The sequence below is a fragment of the Colletotrichum chrysophilum genome (assembly GCF_026319265.1).
Source record: "Colletotrichum chrysophilum strain AFK26 chromosome Unknown scaffold_13, whole genome shotgun sequence".
Taxonomy (NCBI): domain Eukaryota; kingdom Fungi; phylum Ascomycota; class Sordariomycetes; order Glomerellales; family Glomerellaceae; genus Colletotrichum; species Colletotrichum chrysophilum.
This window is the reverse complement of record NW_026517300.1, coordinates 559,453-579,691: the sequence shown is the minus strand read 5'-3', so window position 1 is coordinate 579,691 and position 20,239 is coordinate 559,453. Positions and strand designations below refer to the sequence as shown.

General features: G+C 55.2%; 4 protein-coding genes across 4 annotated transcripts; all 4 read left to right on the top strand.

Moving 5' to 3' along the window:
• Window positions 1-1,809: 1,809 nt before the first annotated feature.
• Window positions 1,810-2,851, top strand: COL26b_002688 (uncharacterized protein; the record flags this gene model as incomplete). The annotated part of the gene is made up of 2 exons (XM_053175601.1): window positions 1,810-1,954; window positions 2,022-2,851. 2 exons carry the CDS (start codon window positions 1,810-1,812, stop codon window positions 2,849-2,851), a joined length of 975 nt encoding a protein of 324 aa, XP_053040605.1.
• A 2,347-nt stretch (window positions 2,852-5,198) lies between these two features.
• Window positions 5,199-7,076, top strand: COL26b_002687 (uncharacterized protein; the record flags this gene model as incomplete). The annotated part of the gene is made up of 1 exon (XM_053175600.1): window positions 5,199-7,076. The coding sequence occupies one exon, from the start codon at window positions 5,199-5,201 to the stop codon at window positions 7,074-7,076; it is 1,878 nt and encodes a 625-aa protein (XP_053040604.1).
• Window positions 7,077-13,066: 5,990 nt separating this feature from the next.
• Window positions 13,067-15,089, top strand: COL26b_002686 (uncharacterized protein; the record flags this gene model as incomplete). Its single annotated transcript, XM_053175599.1, has 4 exons — window positions 13,067-13,301; window positions 13,359-13,627; window positions 13,689-14,407; window positions 14,468-15,089. 4 exons carry the CDS (start codon window positions 13,067-13,069, stop codon window positions 15,087-15,089), a joined length of 1,845 nt encoding a protein of 614 aa, XP_053040603.1.
• A 1,551-nt stretch (window positions 15,090-16,640) lies between these two features.
• On the top strand, window positions 16,641-18,560 carry COL26b_002685 (uncharacterized protein; the record flags this gene model as incomplete). The annotated part of the gene is made up of 1 exon (XM_053175598.1): window positions 16,641-18,560. One exon carries the CDS (start codon window positions 16,641-16,643, stop codon window positions 18,558-18,560), a length of 1,920 nt encoding a protein of 639 aa, XP_053040602.1.
• Window positions 18,561-20,239: the final 1,679 nt, after the last annotated feature.

Below are 20,239 nucleotides of genomic sequence, written 5' to 3'. Positions count from 1 at the left end.
AGGCGACACCACGGCGTCCAGTTCCGAGTTGTTTCGACAGACACGTTGCTTTGACTTCTCCACAGTTTGACAGGACGAGATCTGCGAAATGTTCATTATTCTACGGACTGATCAGCTTTAAATCTCAGGACTGTACTGTTTGATAGGGGTTTTCTGTTTGTTATTTCGGGGTGTCTTGAACAAAGAACTGAATGGGCTGCACTTGACCGTGCCTACCCGTCGAAACAACACAATTCCTGCTGAGCCGTGCAAACAGGTAAGAGCATTGACATAAAACAAGCCATTTCGCACCGTGGGTCGTACAAGAGTTAAAATTACACCAGAACTCCTTTGAGATGTTAAAGTTAAACGTCTGAAAACATCTAGAGTCATCCACGGCCGTCATACTGTGTGACACCAATTGACTTTGTTCACTCAGGCGGAATAATTAACTGCTTTCCAGGAGTATAGAATGATGAAAGATTCAGCAGCATGTTTGCCCCTACTTTGCATGTTTGCCATGCAATAGCAGTACATCTATTGTTGAATCTTTGAGAACTTTGCTCCACAGGTAGATATATCTAACCATCTAGTTAGATGCTGACGATAGCAGGGATAAGAAGAGTTACACATGTCATAATAACAATAGGGACAACAATAGAGACAATTACAGGGATGACAATAGGCATGATTTAAATAAGAAAGAGCACAAAGGCTGACGTAGTACGCTGCTCCCTTAGCTAGAAACATCTCAACTACCTTATACATCAGAACTCCCACACCAAAGAGCTTTCTCAGATAATCTTTAATTAGAAGTTACAATTATGAAGACTAAGATATAGGTAGTATAACTCACACAGACGGAAGAAATTTGCTTCAAAAGAGTGGAACTTATAAAAGGTTGGCACTGTGTTGTTATATAGTACGTCACACATATCCTGCCTTGAGCAGCATTGACAATGTTGGTACAGGTACTGGTGATGCCTTCTGACTAGTCAGTATGAGGGGTCATAAAGTAGGGGTGAAAAAGCATTGTATATTGAAGTTGTAGATGCAGCTGTGAGGGCAGTGATATGGCGTTGAGAGCCGGAGAGATCTCTGCCCTCTCATTGGCTGGATTCTGCCGCATCCAGGCTTGGGCGGTGAGTGTGGCATTATTCAGACAGACAACCCTTCTCATTCCCAGGCTTCATATCATTAAGAACTCATCTCGAAATCTCCATCAGCATGAGGACATAGGCCCTGTGCGTTGTTGTCGGCGTGGTGTATGTCAGAGTCGGAGATGCAGATCCCTTGTGTCTGCCATGGACCATGCACGGCGTTGAAAGACAACTGAGACTAGCAACTTAGGATGGGCCATCCTCGAACGATTTAGTCAATCCAAGAAGTTGCGAGAAGGGAACTCCCATCTGCACGGAATCTTCTCAACGACAGGAGAGCATGAGTGCCTGGGCTCCAGGTTCAGTATATCTTTGCTCCTGATCATCTTTCTTCAATGACACAGGTCAGCACTTCATTGGTATGAGTCCACACCTCTACAAGAACAGCAGTCACTCCATCCACGACCCGACTATGCATGACTCACACTTCGCGCCGGAGCAGTCCAAACCATCGCAGGGCTTAGCTCTCAAGGCCTTGTTCATCACCACTCTCGTCGCTCTTCTCATCGCTACGTTACTGATGTACTTCGTTGATCACCTAAGCCGGCGACACGTCTGTGTTCGCCGTCGTTTGGAAAGGTTTTGCGACTCGCAGTGCGAGCACTGGGGCAACAAACTCCCCCTCGGTCGAAGCGATGCATTCTCCTTCCTCTTCCACGACTTGCTTACTATGTCAACCGAGTCAAAGAAGATGCTGTTTGACATTCTTCGTGCTGCTGAGCTGGAGCTGGAGGGCTTCCATGGTGGTATGTTCCCTGACGAGTGGCTAGAGTTTCTCCCTTGGCGCATTGTGCAGGCTTTACATCCTGCTGTCTGTAAGTTGAAGCCCGATCACAGCACCATGGTGCGTTGGTATGACTGATTGGATACTGATTCATAAAGCCATGAGCTTGTCGGACCCACCTGCCGACAACAGTGGTTCCCAAGGGCCAGATACCATCTACGGCAGCAAGGCATGGTTCCAAACCCCTCATGATGGCCGAATCCTGCCAAAGATCGTTCATCACCCAGATATTGTCACAACCACGGGAGTGTTGCGCAACTCCCGATGGCTCAAGAATGACGACGCTTGCCTCGACAACATACTCACCGCACTAATGGAGCCCCTCATCCGGGACATGAGAGCGGCTCATCGAGGCACGCCCACAGAGGACCTGATCTTCTCCTGGGAATTCATGTTCGCCATCCGATGGGCCTGGACCGACAACCCCTACCTCGTGGACTTCCAAACCCGTCACGAGGTGCCCAACTGGGGGGTGCCTGTGCCGAAACGTCTCCTGACCGCCGATACGGACACGGGTGCGGGTCCACGTCGGCGGGTGTTCAAACCCCACTTCGGCTTTGTGGGGTTCTGGGCGGGCGCTTTCCAGATCGCCGTGGATTCCGCGGCGAGAGCGGCGCGAGTCGAGTTGGACGAGGACTTGAACATGCCGGCGCCGAAGGATTTGGAGAAGGTGCTCAACGGGTTTCGGATGCTGCACACGGCGCTTCTCTCCAATTTCGCGGACGCGTTTGATGGGAACCGCGATGCGACTGTGTCGCTGGAGGAAGTCATACAGCAGGCTTTTCACGACGCTGTGACGAGTGAATATACCCATGAAATGGACCGAGAGGTCGAGGAGCACTGGAGGGCACTCGCGAAGTGGCGGCCTTCGGGTTTTGGGTCTTTAAGTTTGCGTGTTCGATATCTTACTGACAGAGATGATTTGTGATTGTCGGAGTTGGGTCCGTAGCATAGATAGCAAGACATCCAGAAGCCAAAGTCGGTTCTCTTTCTTTTCGGAATGATATTGAACGACGCTCACCATAAAATTATCGTGCCCCATCGCAACGCGGCGCTTATCGGCTTGCCGTTGGTGATCGACCAGGGGGCCAAGAGAGGTCAAGCTCCGAACATCGACCCTTGGCATAACGGGTCCGTGGCGATCTCTTCGGCCAACGTCCATGGCTATCGCGATTCGCGAATCGCAGATGCAGGAAAGCACTGCACTGGTCGACTGGGAAGAAATTTTCACCGCCCCTCGTGACTGCGAACAATCGTCGTCGGCGTTATCACGGCGGCATTCGCCTTTATTTTTTCGACGCCACGGATTGCCTCTTTCTGCCTCCCCGTGGGATGCGCAAGCGGTAAGGACGTGTGATTGGTCGTGGAGACGGATTAGGAAGGGGGGAAATACGTTCAACCTCCGCACGTGGAGTTCTCCAGGTGCAGAGGAGGAAACAAACGAGTGGATGTGTGGTGGTACGTCATTACATAATCCTTCACCTCGAGGTTGAGAAATTCAGGGCTTTGAGTGCGCTTCATTGGTCGTCTTCATGCGTATCTGATCTTGCGGCTGGCGCAATCTCGAGATTAAACAGAGGTGCGAGTAACGTTGGATTGAACGAAAGACGGCTGCATCGTACGAGACCTCCACAGCGGTGGGATACCGATGGGTAAACGCCGATGAAGAAAGCACCCTTTGTGGCCGGAGACTCCTGTGCGGCGTTCACGTGAGGATCTTGCAGATGGAGGCTCCGAAGAAGTGGGGAGGGGGGCGGTAGACTTCATGAGCTGGTGGTGCTGTGCGTTCTTCGTTTCATCGACAGTCGGGCCGTCAAGGGAGGATTCGGATGGCCAACCTGTTGGTGATGCGGCTGGAAGGGCTTGGCTTTCCAGGTTCTGGTTCTAGATGGGACGAGAGGGGGGCGTTGGATGGAGGGCTGCGGCTGCGGCTGCGGGAGTGGCTGGCTGTTGATCGACCTCGATGTCCTGGCACACCCTGAGCAATTGTTTCTTGCAGATTAATGCTTGTGCACATGATTGCTGAGTCAGAATAATTTCACAAGAGGAAATCCCATCTCACGCACTGTCGGGATTTTAGCTACCGTCAAACAGAGACCATTGTTGTTGCGGGGAGAGGTTGGGGATGGGATGGAGAGCGAAGGATAGGTACTCACTACGCAGTACAGTAGGTCGGACTCCCTGGACGAAAGACGTCATAGTCAGAGCCGTTCGCGCTCCGCATGCCGCCTTGCCCTGTTCGGCAGTCCGACTGACTGGATGATGAAAAAGAATATGGAGACCGCAGGACCTTTTGGTGTTTGTACCCTAGCGGGCAGGCCAGGCGGCGGGAGGTGGGAATAAGCAAGACAAAAGGTTTACGGCCATGGCTCGTCATCGCCCTCGTTCAGGGAACGCACAACGACCCGCTTCCCTGTCGCGACCAATGGCATGCGCCGGAAGCGGTGCCAGGCACGGCGGACTGCTAAGCCGCCACTAGAGCCGCCTCCCTACGCCCTCCTGGAAACAAGCTTTGCAGGCCGCTTTGCCAAGCTGGCTGCCGCTCTGCCGCAACTTGGCAAAGCCGCGACAGGGCGAGAGACACCAACACAAACATCACCCAGGTCACACATTTTATATCCGGCCAACGCTTTTTTGCGGCTGTCAACGTCAACGATGGAATGACAGCAACGCAGAGGCAGCGCGTGTGTCTCATCCTCCGCAATCGCTCTGACCCTCCTCCGGACTTGCTCCTCGCATCCACCGCCTGTGGACCACGCTGTCCCGATTTTATTCCCAGACAAATGGGCGGCCAGTCGAACGTTCGGGCAAAGACGAACGGCACTAGTTGCTTTACCTCAACCCGCGCTGCATCTCAAAGTGGGACGTGCTGCGCTAGAGGTTGCCTGTTTCGCGCCACCGTCCTCTGCCGGTGATGTCACGGGTGGGTGTCTGCGCTCTGGGGACTGGGGGACTGGGGGAGATGGCTCGACCGCCTGGAGAATGCGGCCAGCTGCGCAGCCTCCTCCTCGGCCTCCGTCCGAAGATCTGGTTCTGCGGACTGAGCCTAACGTATGGACGGTTAGGCCTTTATGTGTCCTCGGTCTCCCAAGGTTGGCAAACCAGGCGTGTCTCCGAAAAGTCAGTTGTCCTACTATATTACATGTGGAAACCATCGTGATCGAAGGAGTCTTGACCTTCCCTCTTTCTTCACCTCTCGATCTCTTTAAAGATAGGGATAGGAGACCTTTACCGAAGCAATTGATAATTTCATCCGTGCATGAGAACAGCCCAACATGTCTAACGCACGCTTCGTCGACGAGCCGCCTCAGGTTATCAACCAGGCGGACCTCGACCTGGCCAACGAGAAGCTCGAGTCCCGCGATGAGAGCTCCGCCAACGGCAACACTTCCAGCGAAGATGCTGTCAAGAAAGAAGTCGACAACACCCCCGGCGCCACCCACGGCGAGCATCCGTCAAACGGCAATGGCACCAAGCTCGAGAGACTCGGCACCAACGACAAGTACGAGATCACCGAGGACGACTGCTACGATGAGCTCGGCTACTCGTTCCCCAAGTGGAAGAAGTGGACCATCCTGACCGTTATCTTCTGGGTTCAGGTGTCCATGAACTTCAACACTTCGCTCTACTCCAACGCCATCCCGGGTATCCAGGAGGAATTCGGTGTCAGCGCTCAGGCCGCCCGCTGCGGTGCCATGATCTTCTTGGTTTTGTACGCCTTCGGTTGCGAACTGTGGGCGCCGTGGTCTGAGGAATTCGGTCGCTGGCCGGTCCTCCAGCTCTCCCTCTTGTTCGTCAACATCTGGCAGATTCCGGTCGCTCTTGCCCCCAACTTCGCTACCATCATGGTCGGCCGTGCGCTCGGCGGTCTCTCGTCCGCCGGTGGCTCCGTCACCCTGGGCATGATTGCCGACTTGTTCGAGTCCGATAAGCAGCAGTACGCCGTCGCCTACGTCGTGTTCTCTTCCGTCTTCGGCTCCGTCCTCGGCCCCATCGTCGGCGGTTTCACGGAAGAGTATCTCAACTGGAGGTGGTCCATCTGGGTCCAGCTCATCTTCGGCGTCGCCATTCAGCTGATTCACGCTGTCTTCGTCCCCGAGACCCGCAGCACCATCTTGATGAACCGCATCGCCAAGAAGCGCAGGGCCGCCGGCCACCCCAACATCTGGGGCCCCGACGAGCTCGTCCCCTTCGCCGACCGCTTCTCCATGAAGGAAGTCATTTCCACCTGGGTCCGCCCCTTCAAGATGTTTCTCACCGAGCCAATCGTCCTGGTTCTGTCACTCCTCTCCGGCTTCTCTGACGCCCTTATCTTCATGTTCATCCAATCTTTCGCCCTGGTTTACAAGCAGTGGAACTTCACCACCGTCGATATTGGCCTGGCCTTCATTCCCATCGGCATTGGATACGTCATCGCCTGGCTGGCCTTCATCCCCGCCATCAAGCGCAACATCAAGGAACGTAAGGCCAAGCCCCAAGATGACCGCGCTCAGTACGAGTCTCGCCTATGGTTTCTTTTATACACCGCACCGTGTCTTCCCATCGGCCTGATCGGTTTTGCATGGACTATCCAGGGTCCTCCCATTCATTGGATCGGCTCCATGGTTTTCGCTGCCATTGTGGGTATCGCTAACTACGCCATCTACATGGCCACCATCGACTACATGATCTGCGCCTACGGACCCTACTCCGCCTCAGCTACCGGAGGAAACGGATTTGCCAGAGATTTCCTAGCTGGAGTGTTAACCATTCCCAGTGTCCCCTTCTTCTCAAATATCGGCGCTGCGAGCGGGAAGAACCTCGAGTACGCATGCACGATCCTCTTCTGCATCGCCTTTGTGCTGGTCGCCGCTGTTTTCATAATCTATTGGAAGGGACCCACGCTGCGTGCCCGGTCGCCCTTCGCCATGAAGCTTGCCGACGCCAAGGATGATGCCGGTGGTCGTCGCCCGAGTCACGTCGAGGGTGGTGCAGAAACTAGCACTGCAAACGCTGGTGACGATGCTCCCGACCGTCCCCCGTACGTCCGCCAGAGGAGCCAGAACTCGAGATTCTTTGGCGAAAGCAGAGTCACCCCCCGCGGCACCCCAAGAGGTACTCCCTCCGCAAGCAGAGCCAACAGCCGTGCCAACAGCCCTTCCAGGCGCAAGTGATGGATTCATGAGAGAGCACTTCTCGATCACTCGTTGGTTGAGAGCATAGATGTGTGGCGTTAATTTCATGACTTGATACCCTTGGCAGTTGCCTATGATCTAGATCTAGTCTAAGTCTTAATAATGATCGTTGAACCAACGAATGATTACATCTCACCACTGTGAACTATATACTGTCGTCCGCAGACAATTCGAGAGGTTTAGCAGTAAATATCGTCGTTCTAGTCGTCTTCGTCCTTGTCGTCGTTCTTGTCCTTGTCATCCTTGTCCTTGAGGCTGTCGTCGTTGTTGTTGTTGTTCGTCGTATTCGTCTCTCGCTGTCGTCTCGCGTCATTTCCCATCATCGAATATCATCGTCGTCTTCCATCGTCATCGCCTCGTCACGCGTTGGATTGACGTAGGCATCGGAATAGGCGTGGTTGTCTTTGGGTCGCATGGCCTTAAGGATATCGATAATTTTGAGGAATGTAAACATGGCCCAGATTAGAAAGGGCAAGAGCTCCTTCACGTGGCATTACTCAAGGGTCCTGCCTTATACAGCAAGCGCCTGCAGCACTTTCTCATTTGCTCCTTACCTCCCCTTGGCCGCCTAAAACGGATAATTCCTCGCCTCCACAATTGCAGACTTGACATCCCTCTCTTCACCTTTCGACTACCCGCATACTTTGCAGACATCACTCTTGTCGATCACCACGTCAAAGTTACCCCCAAACGACTAGCACAGTATGGCGACAGGGCAGCTATCCGTCCTTCCACCAGAGATTCGAGCCATGGTCTGGAAGTTTTCGCTTCCTGATGACGTGCCTGAGGTCTGCGTCTTCCAGAAGCCCTCAATATATGCCACGTCGGTATTTTCTACCTTGGTGGTCGATACTGCTTTTCCGGCCTTGGTACATGTATGTCGCGAAACCCGTTACTTCGTCTTCAACACCAAAATCAGTGGTATCTCGTTTCGTTACTCCGACCTCGCTGGCTGCGACACGCCCTATCGACCCTTCCGAAACGAACTTGATACGTTGCTCAACGCATATGGTTCTGGTGTCAACCACATTCCAACTGATGTCGACTCCACGGTAGAGACGATGGCTTCAGCTCACAATATGGAAGATATAGACGCCATGAGAGAAGTGTCGGAGCTGTCTTACATAGTCAGCAGCTTTCCAGATTTGGAGCATCTGGCAGTGCGAGTACCGGCAAGGCGCATGCACATCCTCCAAATCTTTATACGGGAAATATTGCACCACTTCTTGCCTCGACTGAAAACTGTGACGTTCGTCACGCGCAAGCCACTAGTACTGTTCAAGCCACTGGTACTGTGCAAGCCATTGGTACTGTGCAAGCCATTGGTACTGTTCAGGCCACTGATACTTTGCAAGCCACTTGTACTGGTGGTCCACTGCTACTCCCAGACTTCCAGCCGCCCGAGGGCAGGTGCAAACTGCATCGATTCTCTACGAAAGAGATGGAGCACCTTGCAATCAAGACACGCCAAGATGACATCCAGAACATGGATGATTTGATTGCCAGCGTAATATTGGGCTCTATGAAACTTCGAGCGTTCGTCGATGACACCAAAGCAAAGTAGAAATCGTCACTAGCGTAAGTCACAAGCATCTTACTCGGACCCTGGGCGCACTGCACTCACTCTAGTTTTTACCATTTCCCTCGTTTCAGTCGCTGACCCTTGGAACACATTCAGCAAAAAGATAGAAATCGAAAAAAACATGGACTCTACGAACGGAGACAAAATCTTCCAGGATATCCTGGAACGGGCCATCGACTTCCAAGCACATACCTTCATCAAGTACCAAAACGGCTTATGGAACCGAGCCACGGCACGTTCATCTGAACAGATTACTCATATTTCCTGTTTATTGCTCGACCACCACCATATTACCCCGAAGCTTTTGTCTACAGAGACGGCGCGTACGTTGCGAAGCGGGAAATCCCAGTCTTGTGCGCAGCGGAAGGGCAAATAAGATTCGAGAAACTGCATCAGGAATTCGTTAAACTGGGACTTATCCAAGAAGATGCACAAGTGGACGACGAAGATGAGGGGGACGATGGGGATGACGAATATGACGACGGTGACAACGATGCTTGAAGACGACGAAGCCTGAAGACGACGAAGCCTAGAGACGCAGACGAAGCAGGAAGCAAGCAACGTTGATTGGAACCCAATCAAGACAGCTGAAATACCGGACGTGCTAAGCTTGTGTTCCGCGGAGATGGCCTTTGGGAATGGGGTTTGTCGAACAGATTAGTGAACATAGGTAGTTGCGATCACGGAGTTAAGGTATGACATTGCATTAACGGCGGTGTAATGGAAATACCAGCTAGCTGAACCTTCGCGAGTAACTCCTGCGACGTTGCAGTGATTGGCGTGTTCCTTGTTCTGATGCCAGGTTATCCTTTCCAGAGCTATGTCCTGTGCTTTACACTGGTCGTCAATTGGATGGTGTTCCAGTCAAGTATGTGAAACGGCTTTTGACAGGTCTTGGCCTTCCTAGCTGCACGCAATTACGTCCCAAGTTTGTACGTGAAATAGTATATGTCTGTGAATGCCACTCAGACATCTACATTCTAGACAAGCATAGAGCTTAGAAGATTGGAGATAGAGACGACGATAGAGGCCACTAGACCCAGCAAAGAAGGAGATGTCTAACTAACAGCTGTCGGTCTAGACTTCAGCCGCCAGCCTCAACTTGGAGGGTAGTGGATAATTGTTCAAAACCCCCTTGTATTATCTGCTCATGTATACACTTGTATCGCAAGTCTATTGCGTTGTCGTACTCCTGTCGTCGCTGCACAGCCTCTATGCCCTCAAGAGTATACCTTGCTGCGTGTCTTAAGATTGCCTCTTTCGGTTGCTGAGAGCAAGCGTGTCTTAGACTTTGCCTAACGGTATTACCGTTGTAAATCTCTGGGCGGGCATGATCTCCTCTCTTTAGAGTTGCGCCGTCTCAGGCATTGAACAAGTCGCAACGTGCTCATTGCGTGCGTGGGTTGTGGGTAAAACGGCCCTGCATTAGTGCTGTCCAAGATGCGACCTCGGAGCGGTGATCGAAATCGAGACAGACACCTTCATCTCAAGTCATGATATATCCCAGGACCATGGAAAGGGGTTTCCCGTTGTTCGCGAGTGGTCCGGATGATCGGGCATCGTCCGGCGTACCAGCCTATCGGTAGCACTCCATCTGTGGGAGGTGTAAGCGACAGACTTTGAAGTCGCATTCAGCAAATTTTGCAGTTCGTTCGTCGTCGACGAAGCTGACGCGAAACATCCCCGTTTAACCTGAGGTAGGCAGCGTAGCATCCATTTGTAAGCTATGGCAGCAGCAGCAGTGCAGTGCTGCAGTGGCCCGCGGCCGCAAGTTCGTTAGCGAAATCGGCGACTGACTCGGTGGGAGATGACAGTGGGGAGGGGCTAAGTGATTTTTTAGAGTTACACGCCGTTAGGTCCTTTTGTTCCCCTTCTGCACAATCTGCTGTCGCTGGGCAATATAAGCTCATTGAGAGTTCGCGCGGTTCATCATCTCCTAGGATGAGGATGAGGCAAGAAGATGAGGCCGAGGTGCAGAGACCAACGTTGACGGTACACGGGCCTGGGATGGGCACTTATATAAATTGGTCGGCGGATTCGGCGCAGCATCGGCGGGATGCCACCGCCCAAGAGTGCGCGCCCTACTCCGTCAGGGACGAGGATACGGATAATACGAGAAGATTCGGCCTAATTTGCGGGCAGCAGGTCGGGGAGACGGACCCCACTCCCCGGACGCTTTGCCCGAACGGATTAGAGTTGGGCATTTAGACTTCACCCCTAAAACACAAGACCAGCATCAGGTTGCGTCGGGGGGCGCACTGCATCCCTTGGGGTATAAACCGCGTATGCGCCCATCCGCGCACTCGGACGGACATCTGAAAATCTCCGTCTCGAGAAGAGCCTGTTTGCCCAATTTGCGAGAAGGGCCAGACAGCAAGAGAGAGAGAAGAGAGAGTGAGAGAGAGCGAGAAAGGAGAGAAGAGAGAAGCGACCAAGTTGGACGAAAAGGGAAAGGAAAGCGACGACGACAAGACGAAGGAAGAGAAAGAGGTGGGCGACGATCAGTCGAAGGATTCAACGCTACGGAAGCAAACGCCGAAACCGACGAGAGACACCGACGAAGAAAACCGGTGAGGAGAGCCAGCCAGTCAACCAACCAACCAGCCAGAGAGAAGACAACGACAAAAGAGAGGGATTAACGAGCGGTTAGTAGGGGTCTTTTCCCGCGGCGCTGGCACTCACCCCTCCATGACACATGCTTTTCTGGCCCCCAAACCCAACCACCCACCACCCTAAGCCCCCGAGCCCAAACACCGTCGCCCTGTCTGTTTGACGCAAGCAGCAGCGACGCTCAGCTGGCCTTTTCTTTCTTCTCCTTTACCCTTTTTTCTTAACCCGGTACGGTACGGTCTCCAACTTGCCCGCGCGCGAAGAAGGTGAGGGCAAAAAAAGAGGGGAAAAAGGAGGGACCACAGGCCACGGATATTTGGTTTCGTCCTTTCGTTCTCGGTTCCAACAGCTTGGGGAAAGCAAGAAAAAAAGAGTTGCAGGTCGAGAAACAATCAGTAACGTAGACCGCACGCCGAACAAGTCCGGTTTTATTTGTGCCAAGAGCGAGGAACCCCCCAAAGAGCGAAACCGAGGGCTTCCTCACAGAGGGAAAAAAAAAAAAAAAAAAAAGTTATGGAGCAGAGCCCCGAAGCTCAGCAGTCACCGCCAGACGGACAAGCGGCCAACCGCGGGTCCGACGCACTTCCGAGGCCGCGTCCGTTGGCTTGCACTCCATGTCGGCGCCGCAAGGTATGTTGATGAGATCGTCCTCTTCCACCCCCTCCCCGTACCCATGGATCGCGTGGCCGCCTGCCCCGTCCGGCCCTGTGAATGGGTGAAGCTGAGGAGCCGGCCCATCAGGGGAGCGCGGCAATTCTCGCCGTGGTGGATTTGGGGCGGGCACGCACGCGAACCCGTGAACCATTACCGGGTAGCTGGGTCAAACTGTCTAGGGGGGCAAAAGGCAGATTGATGGCAGTGAGGGGAGAGGGCAGAAAACGGGGAACGGAGAATAACAGCTTGTCGTATGGACATCTTGGCTGACGGCGGACCGGTGATCCGGTACGGCATCTTACAGATTCGATGCGACCACAAGACGCCAATCTGTTCCAACTGCGTCAGGTATGGCTTGGAATGTGCCTGGCCCGAAGGTCGACGCTCTTCAGGACGGCGTCAAAGACCGTGAGTTTGCTGACCCCCCCTCTCTGCACTTTACTCTGCCCCCTTCCCCTTATTCGTGACGATCCTTGGCCTTACCTTACCATCCCGCGCGGCCTGCCGCCCTTCAACCCAGCGCGGGCGGGGCCGTTACCGCCGATCGTATCGGACATGGAACTTTGCTAATATTATCATACCAAGGCTCTATGAGGATGTCGTCACAAGGCTGGCACAGATGGAGAAGTTGGTGGAGGAGCTCCAGACCACGAACCACCAGGGATCGCCACAGTCCAACGAGCCGGCGGGAGCATCGTCGTCCTCAGCTTCAGCGTCGGCACCAGTGCCGACGGCGGCGGCAGCAGCAGCAACATCAAGCGTCTCACCTCTGACGACGCAGCCAACACCGCCGGCGGCGGCGGTGGCGACGAATACGGCAAACACGTCCTCCGCAGGGGCGGCGTCGGCTTCGGTCTCGGCCTCCCACTCCCCCCTGTCGAGACGGAAGGCCAGCAGCGCAAGCCCGTCGTCCGGGAACCCTGACACGTACCCGTCGCCGCCGTCTGCCAGCTCGTCGACCGGGGCGAGGCCGTATTATGTGGGGGCGCCTAGTGAGCAGGTGGTCGCTGCGGCAGGTAAGAATACCTAACCCCCTTTGGAATTCCGCAGAGCAGTCGGACCTGTTGTCCTGGCTAGCTACCAAGATCCAGAGTCTGTCTGCTCATTGAGAATCTGGACAATCATGACAATCAAGAGAAAGACGACGGCTAACGTGGCTGACCTCTCAGGTGCCTGCTCGCTGCTCTCACCGCAAGGCCTGTCGCAGATTGAGCTTCTCATCGGAGACTCACGGTTCAGCAACGCGCTCAACGGCCTGCACCCCAAATTTGATCGTCTCAGGCCGGAGCCGTGGCTGGAGCACGATGAGCTGAACCACCCGCTCCCCCCCAACCATGTTATCATGGACTGTGTGAACGGTATGATAGGCCTCATGAGCTCCATCGTGAGCACGACACTGACATGGCACATCACAGATTACATGGTGACGATGAACGCCGGCATCCGGCTCTTCCAAGAGCATGAAGTACGAGCAGCGTTACGCGCCTACTTCCAAGGCCAGCCCATCGCAGACCCGGGCTGGCGGATGGCCGTCAACTCCATCATCGCCCACACCCTCCGCAAGAGGAACCGTATGCGTAACAAGGAAGACTACGAGAAGTACATTCACAATGCCCTCGGCATGATCCCTAATGTAGTCCTCCGCACGCCGTCGCCGCTCACAATAGGATCGTTGTTGTCAATAGTAAGCCTCTCTCGAACTCCCTCGTCGCGCCCCCTTTTTCACCTGTGCTGACCGCACCAAGATCCTCTACTACAGCTTCATGTCCGACAACCACATCGCCCTGACACTACTCGGCCTCACGGTCCAGCTCCTCCTGATGTCCGGCTACCACCGCCCCGAGCCGGACCTCGCCTTCGCCGACGCGTCAAACCTCAACCCGGTGGAACACCTGCACCGCCGCCGCCTCTTCTGGCAGGCCTACATCCTCGACCACGACCTCATGCTGCGCCTCGGGAAGCCGCCGCTCATACACGACGACTTCCTCCTCGACCTGCCCGAGGAGCACCCCGCGGACGGCTACGCCATGTACTACTACCCCAACGACGTAACCCTCAACTTCTTCCTGCAGCAGGTCCGCCTCGCCCAGATCCAGGGGCGCATCTCGGCGGCGCTGTACTCGCGCAGCAGCGTCCCGCCCGCGGAGCTCGAGTCCGAGATCCGCCGCCTCGACGCGGAGCTGCAGGAGTGGAGGGAGAGCATCCCCGAGATGATCCACCCGGAGCGCGTCGAGGCCCTCCTGGACGGCGATTTTGCTCGCATGGTTTGTCTTACGACGCTGCACTTTACATACTTCCAGCTCGTTGTGGCAATTCACTCGGCGGCTTTCCGCCTTCCGGCTCTCGAGGACCAAGAAGGCCTCGAACAGGGCGACATCGGCCCGTCTCTGGCCCTCTGCGTCAGCGCATCTCGAGCAGCCATCTCCCTGCTCAATTACCATCAGATCGAACACCCCTACACCCCGTAAGTTTCCCGTCTGCCATCCCGACTTCCCCTAACATCAAACTAACAAACCATCTCAAGGTACCTCCTCTACCAAGTCGCCTGGTCCGTCGACATTCTCTTCGTCAACATCCTCCAGAACAAGACCTCCCCGCGCGCCCGCCGCGACCTCGACCTCATCCGCACCGTCCTCACCTTTTTCGAAAAGTTCGATCCGGACCACGAGAAGGTCGTCTCGTACCAGATCATCAGCGTCATCGCCGATGTCGCCGCCTCCGTCCTCGCAAACACCCCCACCCTGCCCCCGCACATGCTCCCCGTCGCCCGGCCCCAAAACTCCGCCCTGCAGGCCCCGCCCGGGTCCCTCCGCGGGACGTCCCCCGGGACCGGCATGCAGCGCCAGTCCGTCGTCGCGGGGTTCCCGCCGGACACCCCGATGACGGGCACCACGGCGGCCTCCGTCCGCAGCGGAAGCATCAACGGCGGGGCAGACGGCATGCTGGGTTCCATGACGAGTCTGTCCATGTCGGACCAGCAACAGCAGCAGCAGGGCTTCGTCGACATGACAATGACCCCACAGCCCGAGCCCCAGTTCTTCAATGGCTTCATGGACATGGCGGACTGGCGGCTGCCGATGGAGTACCAGCCGGAACTCTGGCAGTTCGACAGCGTTCTGGACAACAACCGCTACAACCAGAACTGAGGCTAGGCCAGACGGGTGTGAATACCTTTTGATTTTGATTACATTTACAGGACGTTTGGATAGGCGGGAGGGGGACTAGAGATTCGGACCGGCTGCCGGGCGTGGCCCCATTTTGATCGACTTGAAAACGTAGGCTTGGCGTCATCCGACTCCACCGAGGCACCGACGATTCCCCCTTCCGGTCGGGACGTCCAGCTAAGCGTCGCGCCGGCTTTCCCACATTCGATACCGAGAGGCCCAGTCTTAGTACAGGCTTTCACCTATTGTAGGATAAGTGGCACACGACACAGCGCGCGCGACTCATCGGGAGCGATAGTGGAGACGGCGTCGTCGGGCGAGGCACGCGACTCGAAACCCGAACCTCGCTCCCGGCGCTCCGGATTGGACATCGACTTTTCTCCAAAACGGGATGAACGACGTAATCGCGCGTCTGATTACAGAAGGTCTCGCAGCGAACACGGTGCCGAATTCGGGGCACACGAACACGAGGAGTTTTCTGAGGTTCGGACGATGTCAATTGGAGACGGAGTATTCGGATAGACGGGGGGGGGGTTGGGGGCATATAGGGGAGAGGGAAAATACTAACGGCATGCCGCTGTTCTGTGTCTCAACACACCTTCACACTCAAACGTACAGATACCATGTTACATGCGACAGCAGGAGGAATTGAGCTCTTCTATTTTGCTTTTACTGCGTTTTCTGAAATACGCACGGTCTTGTGTCTGTCTCCCTCCTGAAGACTGTCTTGCTCAGTGAAACCTTTCCTGCCCTGCCTGCCCTACGAAGATGAGAGTGATTCAAAACAGCAAAGACAAACCAACACAACGGTTCCCATCCATCCCCCCTGGCGTCTCACATGTCAATCTCGTGCTGCATCTCCACGGGAATAAGACCTTTGTCGCAAAACAAAGAAGGGACGGGACAATCACCCGTGCCTTGCGCTGCCTGCTGTTCCCACAGCCGCTGCAAGGTACGCTACCGACGCGGAAACACCATCCGGGGGCGGCGCGGGCGGTGCTGCTAAACGAGAAAGAAAACCCCATACCAGACTCCTTCCTGCATGACGTCAGTGCACAAATACCCGGACTCTTCGGAGCAGCCATTGCCCTCTGGACTGTCGTTTCCATGGGACGACTTACCTTGGCTTTCCAAATACAATGGCCGACGACGACCGAGCGAGAAACGAAAGGGGGTAAGAGACATGGGACGCTCGCCGTGGCGCTTTCTTGAGAATTGAAACCTAAACTCTTTTCTGCGATGGCAGCAAAACACTCCGGAATGTTTAGACCTCCTCCCTAGGGCGATTTGTTGTCTTATTTCTTTTATTCCCCTTGCGCTCGAAATTCCTACAGCCATGCTCCGGTGGGAGAACATCTATAATCAGACAACCGCCCTCGCTCTTTATCCTGAGGTTTTCGCGAGACACCGGGCACGCCCTCATCGACGACGGTCTTCGTCAAACAGCAACTAGGCAGGCCATTGACAGGAGCAGCAACCTCATCTGCCATTACATCACATCTGCTCCTCCTCGTTGTCGATATCGGCCCCACAATGTCTGAAAAGACACCCCCGCCAAAGGACGACAGACGACGCCAATCGGCCAAGAAGCATCCGCCAAAAACGCTCCGCGAACGCTTCCTCCACACGCTGCCCTACTACACAGGGCCCTACGGCGTGGGCTTCCTCGAGATCGAAGCCCCGGCCCGCCGTCCGCGCACCGTCTCCCAGCTCAGGCGCGACAACGTCCCGCTGCTGAGGCTCGATACCGTGCTCTTCGCCGTCTTCTACCCGTGCACCCTCAAGACCAAGGTCGAAGGCGGCGACCCGGTTGGCAGGCACGGCCGCAAGGCTAGCACGCCCACCGCCAATGGCAACAACAAAAACAACAACAACGCGGCCAAAGATGGTGAAGACACAGAAAAGACGACGAAGAGTTGGAAGCCTTCGCGCGTGGGATGGCTCCCGCGTCCGAGGCTGAACACCTGCAAGGGATATGCCAACTTCGCGAGCATCCCAGAACTGCCGGTGACGGCGTACATCGCTGCGACCACCATGTTCACGAAGCTTCCCGCGCTTAGGAACGCCAAGCTGGCGGAAAACTGGCCGGAGGACATGCTGACGGACGAGGGCCCGGCGGGTGAGGCCGCGAGGAACGAGGAGTGTAAGACATCAGCAAAACCTAAGTTCCCCGTCATCATATTCAGTCACGGGCTGGGAGGATCGAGACTGTGCTACAGTACCATCTGCGGAGAGCTGGCGAGCTACGGCTTCATCGTGGTCGCCATGGAACATCGAGACGGAAGCGGAGCCAGGACAATTGTCAACATCCCCGAGAATCGAGAGACCTCCGACAGCGACTCTTCGTTTGCGCAGGCTAACGGCAAGCACGTTCCCGCAAACAAGATCTGGAAGCGCAGCAAGGGAACCTGTGAGCATTACTGCGTGGACTACCTTTTCCCAAAGGACAACGCCCAGGACACGGCACCGAACAGTGCCAAGGGAGTCGATGTGGTGCTGCGCAGTGCGCAGATCGAAATGCGAATGTCGGAAATAGAGGAAGCCTACTGGATACTCGAACAGATTAACGAAGGTCGCGGTCACGAAGTCGAGGCCATGAATCTAAGAAGAGAGGGAAATGTGGCGTCCAGCTCCAAGGGTCTCACTGGGATCGACTGGGCGGATTGGAAGGAGAGGATGTTCCTCGAGAACGTGACAGTGATGGGCCATTCATTTGGCGGGGCAACGATAGTTGAGATGCTGCGGACGGAGTCGCTCAGCTGGGTAGGTCAAGGCATCATCCTCGACGCTTGGGGTCCCGCCACGCCCCGAGCGGGAGAGAACGCTAGACACCGCGTAAAGAAGCCGCTTCTGTCGATCGGATCGGAGGCCTTTATGCATTGGCAGGATAATTTTGACAGGCTTGTCGAAATCTGCAACGAGGCGAGGGAACAGGAGGCACTCACCTGGATGATGACGATCAAAGGTTCGACCCATCTCTCCCAGACCGACTTTGCCGTTCTGTACGCGACGTGGATGGACATTCTCATGAAGACGCTGGTCAATCCACGGAGAGGCATCTACCTCACCGTTTCGCCGGCCCTCGAGTTTCTGAAAATTACCTTGCCTTGCCAGCAGACAAAGTACAACATGTGGGTGGACATGGGAGTCCTCAAGACCGCGGAGGCACCGTCGTCTCCAGACGCCATGATGACGTGCGATCATCGCCCCAAGGACAAGTGGATCGCAGTAAAGCTCAAGGTCGACAACGAGGCGAGGCTGCGAGTTAAGCACTGGGTACGCCACAACAAGCACTCGCTCTTCCGCAAGGACAAAGGAACCGGTATGCCGTCGGGGCTGATCAACTGGGACGAGGGTAACGAGCTCTTCATGCACCTCAGTCCGGGACCTGAGTCTGTGGAAAAGTACATGCGTGAGAAAGAGCGGATGACGGATGGCGCCAATCCTCATTAGCCTGTTTGGCGAGTTGATGTCCCGATTCGTAGATCTAGGAGTTGGCATCGGTCTTCTTAATCCTATGTATCTCCCCGAGCTCTGAGACTATTAGCGCCCCCCTCGTCTACCTCGACGTTCACCACTTAATGCATAATGTAGCAGCATCTCTACCCTGCTGTTCGTTACGATCACAGTAAAGCTGTTTTCAGAGCACTCGTGAGTGCCTCGATACGTCTCCTCCTGGTGTCAGGCTCCTTCTGTGTCGGTCCCTTGGGCGGGAACTAAATGGAGCATGTTTCGGGGTTCTAGGAGATGATTAGTGAATCGGCTTATGAGTTCGGCGTCCAGCGCCGGGTGCGCCGTGTCCAAGGCTTCGGTACGATGTCTGCAGTAGTGAGTAGAAGAAACAACAGCAATGCAGCAAGCAGTGTTTTGACGGCTTGATCAACCTGAGAAGCCCAAGAGATAGACTCAATGCAATCCCCCAATCGCTCCATTTCCATGCAGTCAATCGGGAGATCGTGGAAAAATGGCGAGCCGTCAGTAATGTTAGCCTGCCTGCACGCCTGCAACGTGATTTCAAATTCGGTCGTCCTGGCTAACGGCTCTACAAGCCATCTGCGTGGTCGGACGGGTTTGCCAAAGCACACAGCGGATCGCCCACGGCGCCAGAGGAGACTAACTGGAGTTTCCGCGAGGTTGTTTCGATGGGTTCTGCAAACGAGATGCTCGTGCGGGCAGCGCTTTGTCGTCAGAGTATGGTAGCTTCGGTTTGAGGTATGAAGCGATGCTCGGACGGGTAGCCGAAGAGGACTAGCTCCAGGGACGTCGCCTACAGCAAATTTCGATCGGATCGAACCAGGGGTGGCCCGGCAGGTGATTTTGTGGGGAGAACTGGTGGTCGCCGATGAATGAGTCTTTGGGGGACGCGAAGGCCAGAGGCGGTGTCTTTTGTCCGTTTTGCATGCCGAGTGGTTGGGACGGAGGGCAATTGGTTGGGCTATTTCTGGCTCTTCGGTTGGCTTGCAGCATCTTCGCCGCCACACGTCTTTCGGATGAAGGGTTTGTGGTAGGCAATTGGCAGGCAGTAGCTGGGTAGCTGGCGAGTAGTAGCTCTCTGGTCTGCGCAGTAAGGCGAGCTTGGGCCAAGCAGGGCAGGGAAGCCTACCCACGATTCCATGCAGGATGGTGGTGATGTTGGAGGTGTGGGAGGCGCCGTGAGTGGTTGGGATGCAAGTGTCAGTTGATGGGACGACGCAATACGAAGTGTGCTGTCAGGGACTATTGGTTTGCGTCCAGCTGCAGGATGGGCATTGTGTGAGCTCTTGGGAGACGGGCAAACCCTAACTTTAATGGTAGCTGAAAGGGTAGCTGTGAGCAGGTCAGCGTGGAAGAAGGTCGGACGGAGGAGGAATGGAGGATGCGGGAGAACAGAGGAGATGTCCGTGACGAAAGCCTATTGTGGATGGATGGGTGGGATGAAGTCTGACGGCGTGGAGGGCTTCGGCTTCGCAGCCATTCTGTCAGTCCACAGCTTCAAGTTCAGGTGAAGCGAGGAAATAAGGTGAGAAGCCACGGTGGAAGCCGGTCCCTGCAACGGCCGGGAGGCGAGGAGGCCCTGTTTTGTCGCTGAGCCATGTGGGGGAAACAGCGGGCGAGCGTGGCCATGGTCGCTTCCTTTTTGCAGCAAACAGGTG